Source organism: Elgaria multicarinata, chromosome 3 (genome assembly GCF_023053635.1).
Source record: "Elgaria multicarinata webbii isolate HBS135686 ecotype San Diego chromosome 3, rElgMul1.1.pri, whole genome shotgun sequence".
NCBI classification, from domain to species: domain Eukaryota; kingdom Metazoa; phylum Chordata; class Lepidosauria; order Squamata; family Anguidae; genus Elgaria; species Elgaria multicarinata.
The window spans coordinates 156,373,651-156,386,728 of NC_086173.1; the positions used below are offsets into that span (position 1 = coordinate 156,373,651).

At 46.5% G+C, this 13,078-nt stretch overlaps 1 protein-coding gene across 1 annotated transcript; it reads right to left on the bottom strand.

Annotated features, from left to right (window-relative positions):
* Positions 1 to 3,926: 3,926 nt before the first annotated feature.
* On the bottom strand, positions 3,927 to 12,169 carry LOC134395604 (zinc finger protein 397-like). The gene is made up of 4 exons (XM_063121763.1): positions 12,103 to 12,169; positions 10,484 to 11,235; positions 7,052 to 7,181; positions 3,927 to 5,101 (listed from the first exon to the last, which is right to left on the bottom strand). The coding sequence occupies exons 1-4, from the start codon at positions 12,122 to 12,124 to the stop codon at positions 3,927 to 3,929; spliced, it is 2,079 nt and encodes a 692-aa protein (XP_062977833.1). The 5' UTR covers positions 12,125 to 12,169.
* Between the last annotated feature and the right edge of the window lie 909 nt (positions 12,170 to 13,078).

A 13,078-nucleotide genomic window follows, 5' to 3' on the forward strand; every position in this document is an offset into this window, starting at 1 on the left:
TCATTTTATCCTCACAACAACCTTATGAGGTAGGTTAGGCCAAGAGTGTGACTGGCCCAAAGTCACCCAGTGGGCTTCATTTGAGTGGGGACTAGAACCCAGATCTCCTGAGTCCCAGTCCAACACGTTAACCACTATACCACTCAGGCTCTCATCCCAGTCACAAATCAGAGTAATTTGTGTGACCCTGATTGTGATCAAAACCCACTCAGAGGACACAAGGAAGCCGCCTTAGGCAGAATGAGACAAATTAGCCTAGTGATGTCTCCTGCTTTCCAGGGACTGGCAGAAAAGGGTCTGGGGGATGCTAGGAACTGTAGTCCAACATATCTGAAGGAAGGTACCAGGGTAGGGAACACTGGGCTGAGCAATTGGCAGCAGCTGCCCCACTTCACTGCCACCCATTCCTTTCCTCGCCCTCATGATGGCAGAGGGTAGGTGAGTAAATGTACGCTTGGCTGCCCTCAGTTACTCTTATTTAGGGTGACCCTATGGAAAGGAGGTCAGGGCTCCTGTACCTTCAACAGTTGTGATGAAGAGGGAATTCCAGCAAGTGTCATTTGTATGCCTGCAGCACCTGGTGAAATCCACTCTTCATCACAACAGTGAAAGCTGCAGGAGCCCTGCCCTCTTTTGTAACTGGCCAAGACAGCAGAGCTCTGCAGCTTTAACTGTTGTGATGACAAGGGAATTTCACCAGGTGCTGCATGTGTACAAATCACACCTGCTGAAATTCCTTCATCACAACTGTTAAAGATGCAGGAGCCCTGTTCTCTTTTTCGTATGGTCACCCAATCTTATTACTACCACATTTATATCCCACCTTTTTCTCCAAAGAGCCCAAGGTGAGATACGTGCTCCTCCCATTTTATCCTCAAAACAACCCTGTGAGGCAGTTAGGCTGAGAGACAGACTGGCCGAAGTCACCCACTGAACTCCATGGCCAAGTGGTGGTGGGGACTAGAACCTGGGTCTTCCCAATCCCACACGCTAAGCACTACACCACACTGGCTCACAATAAATAGATACTTTAAAAAAAAAAGTAGGTCATGCAAGAAGGCCTGACTTCAAGCACTCTGAATTCTCAGGCAGATTCCTCAACCGGTTTCAATCCTGGGCCCCCACAAGCCATTTAAAATGGAAGCCACCATTTTATATTCTCCCACAATGCCCTAGAGCAACACCATGTTGGCAACTCCTGGGCTTTTGGGGTGTTTTGAATGGTGGCTTCTCCACCACTCACCCTGCCGTCGAGGAACTCCAGGCGGTGGGGAAATGATAGGAGGGGGAACACGGGATGGCTCTTTGCCAAAAAGGAGCTCAGTCCTGTAATAGACATACACGCCTCAGGACAGCTGGAATTTATATTTGGAAGTAACAACTGTACTTCAAATAGAAATCCAATGTATCTCAGCCTTTTGGGAAGACTGGGGCCGAATGAGCTGTGTGTCCACTCAGGTCTGCTTGTCCAGATGTTCACTGCTGTTGACGGGCAGCTTCAAGTCCTCATAAACAGCATTTATTATTTAGATCAAGGGCTGCCTCTTTCTTGGAGCCCTTCCAGATGGGGCTTTTATTTAGGTGGCCACTTAGAATCATAGAATAGTAGAGTTGGAAGGGACCTATAAGGTCATCGAGTCCAACCCCCTGATCAATACAGGAATCCCCCTTAAAGCATCCATGACAGATGGTTGTCCAGTTGCCTCTTGAATGCCTCTAGTGTAGGATTGCCCACAACCTCCCTAGGTAACTGATTCCACTGTCGTACTGCTCTAACAGGAAGTTTTTCCTGATGTCCAGCCGTAATCTGGCTTCCTGTCACTTGAGCCCATGATTCTGTGTCCTGCACTCTGGGAGGATGGAGAAGAGATCCTGGCCCTCCTCTGTGTGACAACCTTTCAACTATTTGAAGAGTGCTATCATGTCTCCCCTCAATCTTCTCTTCATGTCTACTCAGACAATCCAATCCTATTCATGTCTATTCCGAAGCAAGTCCTATTGAATCGACATCAGTGGGGCTTTCACCCAGGTAAGTGAGCAGAGGATTGTAGCCCATGTTAACTAGGTTTACCATATGAAAAGGAAGACTGGGCTCCTGTATCTTTAACAGTTGAATAGAAAAGGAAATTTCAGGTGTCATTTGTATGTATGCAGCACTTGGTGAAATTCCCTCTTCATCACAACAGTTAAAACTGTGACCAGATACAAAAGGGGGCAGGGCTCCTGCAGCTTTAATTGTTGTGATGATGAGGGAATTTCACCAGGTGCTGCATGCATACAAAGGACACCGGCTGAAATTCCCTTTTCTATGTGACTGTTAAAGATGCAGGAGCCCTGTCCTCCTTTTCACATAGTCACCCTATCCATGCTTGGATGAGGCTACCAGTTGAATCTGTCGGCCAGGTAATGGTGGAGGAGGCGAGCTTCCCCTTAAGATCAGCGAATACATGAACTCTAACCACCCCGCAACTGAATTACAGAGAGGATAGGAGCAACATGAAATGGCCCTTTATTAAAACGTCGTCGTTGTTTTTACTGTTTTGAATGTTCTTATTTTGATTACTTTAAGGTTTTATTGTTTTAAATTGCTGTGCACTGCCTCATTTGCTTTTTAGCAAATAAAGTGGTATATTTATGATGATAAAACAATAATGATGACATCCAGTGCAGGTGACACCCTCACTCTCTTGGCTTCTGAGACTGCCCATGGCTGTGATTACAGTTTTACGTATACCTTGACAGGTCTACAAAGTTTTTTTAAAACAACAAGGACAACAGCTAAACAAAAAGACTCCCAATATTTCAGCCACTCTCAGATTCTGCAAATTTATGGCACAATCTCTAAAACACAGGCAGCCCTGGTACAAGTTCTTTCTGCATGTACACTTTATTAACGTTTTGGTCTTTTCATACTTTTTATTTTTTATTTTAAGAGGATTAAAAAAAGGGGGGGGGAAATCATAGAATCATAGAATAGCAGAGTTGGAAGGGGCCTAAAAGGCCATCAAGTCCAACCTTCTGCTCAGTGCAGGAATCCACCCTACAGCATACTTGACAGACGGTCCTTTCATAGCCCTTTTCTGCACCTTTGTATAATGTCCCAAATTGTTTGACTCAGTTGCATATGAGCCACTTTGCTTTTGTTGACTTAAAATTATTCCTTGAATGCATTTCATTGATTTACATTTCCCCCAGGAAACTCCAGGTGGTGTACAAGAATTATCCAATCTTATCCTGTAAGGACGATTAGAAGACCATCCAATGAGGTTCTGGTCTGAGCCGCAATTGGAGCCCAGACCTCCCTAGTTAGAGTCCAACATCTGATCCACAGCACCACACAGGCTTTTGAATCTGGCAGGTGTTTGATGCAGGGGGCTGGACAGGATCCTCACAACCACCACGTGATGTAGGTTTGCCTCTAGGTCAGTGATCAGCTCTGATGCATGGGTGATCTGTGGTGCGACAGGCCTGGATCACTGGATCCTTTGCAGCCCTGGTGCTGTTTACATGGTTATCTCTTGTGGGAAGATTTCACAGTTTGGCACTGAAAGAAAACAGTGGCCCGTGCATGACCTGAGAAAACGTGGGCAAGAGAGAGTACCTTTATGGGCTGAAATTAGCTCAGGAATAACACTGAGCAAGCCCAAGACTATAAATGCTGAAAGCCCTGCAAAGCTATTCCGCTCATGCTTCCTTCGCTCCCTGTGCACAACTGTCTATCATAGCTTTCTTCCCTTTAGGTTTTTGTCCAGCCCAGCAAGGACAACGATGGTTGATTCCTCGTGTCAGAGAGACTAGATAAATGTGCTAACACTGGTTTCCCTGTAATCTCAATGGATATTTGCATGATATATAAAGATCAGCACACTCCGGGAAACCTTTACCCCTATACCATGGGAAAAGCGAAACAATCCTACGGTCTCCTCTCACATGTGGGTTCTCACATGCCTCATTAGGTACACTCTGTGATAGAAGCTTTCCCCACACTCTGGGCACTGATGTTGTTTTTCGCCATTGTGGAGGCTCTGATGTCTACAAAGCTCAGAGCTCTGGCGGAAAGATTTCCCACACTGGAAGCAGTGGTACGGTCTTTCCTCTGCGTGGATTTTCTTGTGTGCATTAAGGTGCACTTGTTGGTAGAAGCTCTTCCCACAGTCTGGGCATTCGTACGGTTTCTCTCCCGTGTGAGTCCTCTCGTGGTGGACGAGGAACGCTCTCTGATAGAAGCATTCCCCACACTCAGCACATTTATAAGGTTTCTCGCTTTTGTGGATTCTCTGATGTCGGGAGAGGTCGTTGCTCTGACAGAAAGATTTCCCACAGTCCGTGCACTTGTAGGGTTTCTCTCCTGTGTGGGTCCTCTCGTGCGAAATCAGGTGCGACCGCTGGCTGAAGTTTTTCCCACAATATGAGCATCTGTACGGCTTTTCCCCCGTGTGGAGTCTCTTATGTTTACAAAGGACGCCCCGCCGATTGAAGGATTTCCCGCAGTATAAGCATTTATGGGGTTTCTCTCCGGTGTGAGTCCTTTCGTGTTCCTTCAGGCTCCCAGTCCCTGTGAAGCATTTCCCACAGTAGGAACATCGGTATGGTTTTTCTCCCGTGTGGACTCTCTGATGGCTGCAAAGCCCCGTCCGTCGATTGAAGCATTTCCCACAGTCTAAGCACTTGTACGGCTTCTCCCCCGTGTGGGTTCTTTCATGGACTCTAAGGTACGGCTTCTGATGGAAGCCCCTCCCACAGTCTGAGCATTTATACGGCTTGTCGAAAGCGTCCAGCGTGGGATTCTTAAGAGCGACAGAGGTTTGGCTGAGGTTTACCACACAGTCAACGCCTGCCGCCTGTCTCTTTTGTTGGTGGGTTGCTTCTCGGAAAGTGCTCTCACGAATATCGTCTCTGTTTTCTCCAAGGGAAGAGACTTCCCTCACTTTAATTCCTGAATCCCTTAATATGTGCTTTAATGATTCCTGTTGGCTTTCTTCCGGAAGCAGGAATTCAGTCCCGTCGGCTTTTCCCAAGGATGTCCCGTTGAATTCTGCTTGTTCAAGGCACTGCCACAGAATGTTCTTCTGCCCGCCCTCACCATCTTGTCCATCATCCACTGAAAGACAGAATCACAAAAAAACCATAAAGTGGCAGACACATCCAGAGCACAGGGAAAGACTAAATGCTGCCACCTCTATCTCTATTGGAGTCTTGAGAACTGCACCAGCATCACTGAGTGGAGCAAGGAGAGAGATCTCAGCTGTTGCAAGATGAAAGAAATCTGGGACTAGTCACCGCTGCATATCATATTCTCCATCCTGTCCTCATGGTTTATCTGCTTTGGGAGAATGAGAATTTCACTTGCAATTTCTGCGTCCTTAGGGAGGATGTGGCGTTAAGACTTGTGAGCCTTAACTCCCAATTTCCCTGCTTTTTGGTGCTTGGTTGGAAACTGTAGAGCCTTAACGTTGTTTTTGTAAACCGTAGGTTTTTTGTCTAATATTATGGATCACAATTTCTGCGAATTACGATACATAAAACTATGTAGGCTTACACAAAATGTGAATGCTAGTCTTTACATAATATATGCAAACATTTTTATTAGATTGTAAGCCTATACGGCAGGGTCTTGCAATTTACTGTTTTACTCTGTACAGCACCATGTACATTGATGGTGCTATATAAATAAATAATAATAATAATAATTTTCTGAGATCCCAGGAAATTTCCGGCTCCCTTCCTTTGGGGCCCCCTTTTGGGTACCCCCTGCACTCCCCTCCCATAGGCCCTGCTCCCTCCCCACTACTGTAGGGCAGGCACCCCCGTCTCTGGATTGGAGAGAACAGACCCTAACCTCAGGGGGCTATAGGAGTGCACCATGGCAGGGGCCGTGCCTAGGGGTGTCAGTGGGTGTGGCCTCACTCAGACGGGGTGGGCACAACATGTTCAAATGTGACAACTCTGTAAGTTTTATTTATTTATTTATGACATGTTTACACTGCCCAAAAGCCAAGGCTCTCTGGGCGGTTTACAAATAAGACCATAATATACAAAAGTCAAAATTTAAAACTTTTTGTAAAAAATTAAATGTCATATAAAACCTGAATAAGTTACAGTCCAGGGAAAGCTCGCCTAAAAAGATATGCTTTCAGGAGGCGTTTGAAGGATGTTACATTTTGAAGGATGTTACATTTTGAAGGATGTTACATTTTCCGCCTTCCAAACTGCACGAGGGAGGGTTTTCCAGAGGGTGGGGGCCGCTACAGAGACGGCCCTACTGCCATCAAGGTTCTTTGTGACAACATTCAGTTCACCTTGGGATGATGAACAGGACTTCCTCTGACAATCGTAAATGTCGTCTGGGTGTATATAAAGGAAGGAAGGCTGCTAGGTATCCTAGTCCCATATTGTTTAGGGCTTTATAGGATAATAACATAACCCTGTATGTTTGCTTGAGGGCTTTGCTGTATCTATTTATGGGCTGTTCCAACCCATGTGAAGCCAGGTCTGTTTGCTAGTAAATAATAAAACATAACCCAGAAATTAATAAAAAAAACCTCTTCACCTAACATGAAAAAGACTGAGAGCTAGTGTGGTGTAGTGGTTGGAGTGTCGGACTGGGAGTCAGGAGATCCAGGTTCTAGTCCCCACTCAACCATGGAAGCTCACTGGGTGACTTTGGGCTAGTCACAGACTCACAGCCCAACCTACCTTACAGGGCTGTTGTTGTGAGGATAAGGATTTGAGGAGGATTATGTACACCGCCTTGGGTTCCTTGGAGGAAAAAAGCCGGGATGTAAATGTAATAAATAAATAAAAGACCTTAAAGTAGGCACCAGGCAAGCCTCTCTGAGGAGAGTATTCCGCAGCCGAGATGCCACTACCGGAAAGGCCCTGTCCCCAATAGCCAGCCTTCTCAGAGGCCTCGGAAATACGGTGCTTTTACACGCACTCCACCACTGAACTATAAGGAACCTCCCCCTAAACTGAACAATCTCGGAATGTATCAGACACCACTGAAATTTAATTGTCTTGTCGTCTAGCCAGGCTCGGCACTGTGACTTACTGAACAAACCTGCTGCCCCATCACTCTCCTGCTTGTTCTCCAGGGTGGGCTGCATCTTCAACGTGCCGGACAGATTGATTAATTCTCTCCCATGGGAATTAACAACCACTCCTTCCATAGCCTCAGGCACCTGAAAACAAACGTAGTGATAAAATTTGGGACCCAAAGACACAAATTTAACCCCTCTTATGCGAAGCAGAAAGCAGAGTTTCATTTTTACCTATGGTTACCCTCTTTTCTTTAACAGCCACTACTCGATGCATAGAAATTAACATCACACATCAAACTATATTAGGGTGACCATATGAAAAGGAGGACAGGGCTCCTGTATCTTTAACAGTTGCGTAGAAACGGGGATTTCAGCAGGTGTCATTTGTACGCATGAAGCACTTGTTGAAATTCTCTCTTCATCACCACAGTTAAAGCTGCAGGAACCCTGCCCTATTGACCAGATACAAAAGAGGACAGGGCTCCTGTAGCTTTAACTGTTGTGATGAAGAGGGGATTTCACCAGGTGCTGCCTGCATACAAATGCCACCTGCTGAAATTCCCTTTTCTATGTAACTGTTAAAGATACAAGAGCCCTGTCCTCATTTTCATAGGGTCACCCTAAACTACATATGCCACACCAGCATTGGCTTGGTTAACGACACAGGAAGAACAAAATGTAAAAGTGACATCTAAGGTGTAGTGGCTAAAGTGTTGGACTGGGAGTCGGGAGATCTGAGTTCTAGTCCCCACTCAGCCATGGAAACTCTCTGGGTGACTTTGGGCCAGTCACAGACTCTCAGCCCAACCTACCTCACAGGGTTGTTGTTGGGAGGATAAAATGGAGAGGTTAAGGATTATGTATGCTGCCTTGGGTTCCTTGGAGGAAAAAAGGCGGGATAGAAATGCAATAATAAATAAATAAATAAAATAAGGAATTCATCAGGTTCATGCTGATGGCAGGTCGTAGGATCATGGCAGTGGAAAGTTGGAAAACTGCTGAATTTCTAACACTGGAGTCTCGGTACATGAAGCTGTAACAAATAACCATGGCAGAAAACCTGACACATCAATTGAAATGAGCTAAAGGCAAAGTTAAAATATCTGATTTTTATATAATACGATTTGATTTTGTTTCTTATACAAATCATAGAATCACAGAATAGTAGAGTTGGAAGGGGCCTCGAAGGCCATCAAGTCCAACCCCCTGCTCAGTGCACGAATCCACCTTAAAGCATCCCTGACAGATGGTTGTCCAGCTGCTTCTTGAAGGCCTCTAGTGTGGGAGAGACCACAACCTTTCTAGGTAACTGGTTTCATTGTTGTACTGCTCTAACAGTCAGGAAGTTTTTCCTGATGTCCAGCCAGACTCTGGCTTCCTGTAACTTGGGACATATGCAGCAACGTCTGCCAAAGTTTCCCTCAAATTACAGCAAAGAGACTAAATATAATTCGCTACTATGAAGAACCATAAAGAAAACCTCCAAGCAGCCAATGGATTCCACCCATATCTTTGCTTGTAAGGAGAGATATCTTAAATGTACTCTCCTTTGTTAAGAACTAGATTTAAACTTGATGTAATCTCTGTTCCTTTCCTGTTTGCTTGTTTGCTTGCTTTTATCTTTAGAAAAGTAATAAAATGTGTGTGTGCGGGGGGTGGAATTGAGGTGATACAACCCTTCCCATGTGAGGAAAAGCTTCATCCACTAAATTGCACCTGCTAATTTTCTGCATAGGTTCTGAAGCCATCAAGCAATTATAGTACCCATGACTTTTGTGATTCTGGAGAAGTCATATGTGGGACTGCAGAGCACCTCTCCTGACATGAACCACTTTGTTCAGCATCTAAGGTGCCTCTTCTGAGGGAGGCTCGAAAGGCGGCAGCAAAGGTGAGGACCTTCTCAGTGGTGGCCCCACAATTACGAATGATCTCTCCAATGAGGCCTGCTGGGGCCAACATCCTTATCTTTTCGACACCAGGTTGAGACCTTCCTCTTCACTCAGGCATTCAGCAGCATGTGCTGACAGTCAGGTCCTGGGTTTGTCTTACGGTTGTTTAAAATAGTCTTTAGATATATGTTGTCTCTCTTATGTGCTCTCTGTTTATACATGTGTGTTTTTTATCTTAATGGTTTTATACTAATGGTGTAATGTATTCTTGATGGTTTCTGATTTTTGTAAAACACCTAGAGAGCTTTGGCTATGGGGCAATATAGAAATGTCAATAATAATAACGATGATGATGATGTATTCAAATGAAACAAGTGGGACCTGCAACAAAAAGTTGCAGCACAGGCTGCCAACCACGCCATTCCATTCTGTTCCCTCCACCTCAGTTTCCCACCCAACTGTCAGCACTCCATGGCCATGGAATATACGCATTCATTATGCTGTTTTGGGATGGGTAGGGGGCATCCTTAAGGTTTTTCCCTTAAAGATTTTTTGTGCTTCTGCAAAACTTAGGGTTCCCCCAAGCCTGTTAAGAACAGTTGAAGAGCCATGACGGATCAGACCAAGGGTCCATCTTGTCCAGCATTCTGTTCACATAGTGGCCAACCAGCTGCCCCAATGGGAAACCCATAAGTAAGACATGAGTGCACCCATGTTCCCCAGCGATTGTGCATTTAGGTATACTGCCTCTGATGCACAGAGGACTGCTGTAAGTAATGAACAGCTCTAGTGGGGTGGTGAGGAACAGAGGAAACTGCCTCATACTGAGGCAAACATTTGTTCATTGAGCAATCAGAAAAGGAATTGAGAATAATATTGCCACGATCATACTGCCTTTATACAAATCTATGGTGCGACCACCCTTAAAATACCGTGTACAGTTCTGGTCACCACACCTAAACAAAGATATGATAGAGCTGGAAAAAAAGGCAATTAAAATGATCAAGGGGTTGGAGCATCTCCCCTCTGAGGGAAGGTTGTAACAGCTGGGATTGTTTAGCTTGGAAAAAAGGAAGCTAAGAGGAGACCTGATAGAGGTGTACAGAATTATGCCTGGTGTGGAGAATGTGGAAAGGGAGACATTTTCCTCCCTCTCCCATAATACTAGAACCCAATGGGGTCATCCCATGACGCTGATTGGTGGGAGATTCAGGACAGATAACTACCTCCAGTATCAAAAGCAGTAAGCCTATGTACACTCGTTGCTGATGCCAATGTACACCAGTCGTTGGGGAACCTGGGCGGGAAGGTACTGTTCCACTCACATCCTTTCTGTGGGTTTCCCTGTGGGCATCTGGTTGGCCGTTGTGTGAACAGAATGCTGGACTGGGTGGACCCTTGGTGTGATCCAGCAGGGCACTTCTTACGTTCTTATGCGCGTTGTTTATTCTGAACAACGGCCACTTCCCCACAGCACGGACTCTTTTGAGGCCCTGTTGACTGAGGCTGCTGAGTGACTAGAGAAGGCAGGAGGTGACCAAAGACTGCTCTCACCTGCTTTCTTCTTCTTCTTCTCTCAGCCCCTTGTCGCCTCAGCAGGAACTCCTCTGCCAGGGCCACGGCCTGTCCGCAGGTCTGTGGGCTGCCTTCCCTGACACAACTCTGCACGTCCTCAGGAAGGATGTCGAGGAACTGCTCCAGCACCACCAGCTCCAGGATCTGCTCCTTGGTGCGCCTGTCCGGCTCCAGCCACCGACGGCAAAGCTCCTGGAGCTGCCTGCATACGGCTCCGGGCCCTTCGGCCTCCCAGTAGCAGAACTGCCTGAAGCGCTGGCGCTGTGATTCTGGGCTGACAAGGCCCTCATCATCCAGAATCTCTTCTTTCACTTGCACGGAGAAATCCAAGTGGCGTTCGTAGGCCTCGTGGGCTTCTCTAGTGAGGCCTGGCAAGGCCTGGATCACATGTTCTCTTCTAGGCCCCAGGGTGGGCTCAGCTGCCCCCTTGAAGGCCATCTGAAGTTCCTTTAGGCTCTCCCCTGACGGGGGAAGAGGCATCTGTGGGGGCCTCCATCCTAAGCAAGGGGCCTGCATGGTCCTCCGGAACTCCTGCCACTGGGCTTCCCAGCACTGCTGCAGCCCCTCCTCCGGTTCCGGCTTGATCGGTCGTGTAGTTGTCCCTGTCTGAAGCTCAGTATTGGTCCCAATCCGGACACCAGGAAGGTCCCTTTGTCCCACCTCTGATTTTTCTCCCTTTTCAGCTCCATCCGGTTCCTGCTTCTGCTCCTCCACTTTCATTCTCCCTTGCGCTGCCAACGGAATTTATTGACCAGGAGAGAAATGCAGGAAAATACCAAGCAAAAATAAGTGGCAGTTGAGTTAACTGCAGTTAACTGGTGAGCACCTGTACCGTGGTTTGTTAACCACAAACAAACCATGATGAGAATCCATGGTTTGTTGCTTGGTTGTGAACTGTGGGCTCTTTGTGGTTTACGAACCATCTTTTCTTAGTACAGCTGGATTGAGGCAACACAATGACCCACGTTTCAACAACGTCCAGCAGCAGTTACAGTCCACAGATGCCAAAAGAGCAGTGAAGGTGCTGCAAGTAATATTCTCAAAAGGGTTCCTGGGGCCTCGTCGGTTCACAACCCACAGTTCACAACACAAAAACAAAACATGGGTTCTGTGTGGCTTGTTCTCGCACCTGGGTTCAGACAACACAACAAACCATGTTTCAACAACAACCAACAGTTCAGTGATAACCCACACGCCACCCATATTCAACCTTGAGTGTAGGTTGCGTGAACCCAGCCACTGATTCATACATAGAATAGTAGAGTTGGAAGGGGCCTACAAGGCCATCGAGTCCAACCCCCTGCCCAACGTAGGAATCCACCCTAAAGCATCCCTGACAGATGGTTGTCCAGCTGCCTCTTGAAGGCCTCTAGTGTGGGAGAGCCCACAACCTCCCTAGGTAACTGGTTCCATTGTTGTACTGCTCTAACAGTGAGGAACAGCCCTTTGCCCATAGTGGGGGCTATACTGGGGACCAGTTGCCTATCCCTAAGTTACACTATGCCAGTTCTCCCTTTCTCTCTCCAGCTATGGATTCCTGATGTTTTATCTCCCCAAACCTTCCCTGCATCGAGTCTCCCCTTCTTGTTTTCACTTACCTGCTCCTTGCAACCTCTGCATTGCACCCACCCTGGGAATCAGCAACACACACACACAAACACTCACTTCCTCCCAGGACTGTCAAACGCCAAAAGCAGATTTCCAAGAGGGAGAGGAGAGGAAGGGGGAGGCGGGACAAGAAGCAGGAAAGAGCATCTCTTGCTCAAATGCCCGGGACCCTCTAGGAGGCAGCGCTCTGTACATTTAACCCCTTGGTAGATGGGCTATGCAAAAGAGGGCAGGGCTCCTTCTGCACTTCCCATCGTTGTGTGGAGGGCAATTCAGCAGGCGCCCTTTCCTCTTTGTATTATTTAGGGCTAGATCTGCACTACTGCTTTATAGCAGTATTAAACTGTAACTGTTGGGGCACATTACACATCCCATTTACCGCTTTCGTTGTGTTGTTTCTTGCTTTTTATTCCACATTATCGAAAATACCACAACAGATGTCATTATATGAGGTATAAATGCGCAAGAGGGATATAGCATGACCATGATGGGGTCATAATGATTTATTATTATTATTATTTATTTATTTATTTATTTATATAGCACCATCAATGTACATGGTGCTGTACAGAGTAAAACAGTAAACAGCAAGACCCTGCCGCATAGGGTTACATTCTATTAAAATCATAGTAAAGCAATAAGGAGGGGAAGAGAATGCAAACAGGCACTGGGTAGGGTAAAACTAACAGTATAGAGTCCAAACAACATCAGGTTTTAAAAGCTTTAGGAAAAAGAAAAGTTTTTAGCTGCGCTTTAAAAGCTGCGATTGAACTTGTGGATCTCAGATGTTCTGGAAGACCGTTCCAGGCATAAGGGGCAGCAGAAGAAAATGGACGAAGCCAAGCAAGGGAAGTAGAGACCCTTGGGCAGGTGAGAAACATGGCATCAGAGGAACGAAGAGCACGAGCGGGGCAATAGTGTGAGATGAGAGATAGGAAGGAGCTAGACCGTGAAAAGCTTTGAAGG

Excerpts from the sequence above, each read along its gene's own strand:
- LOC134395604 (XM_063121763.1), bottom strand. The coding sequence starts at position 12,124 with ATGCAGAGGTTGCAAGGAGCAG. Across the intron at positions 11,236-12,102 it reads GCAGAGGTTGCAAGGAGCAG|CGCAAGGGAGAATGAAAGTG; the intron begins GTAAGTGAAAAC and ends TTCCGTTGGCAG. Across the intron at positions 5,102-7,051 it reads TGGGGCAGCAGGTTTGTTCA|TGGATGATGGACAAGATGGT; the intron begins GTAAGTCACAGT and ends TCTGTCTTTCAG.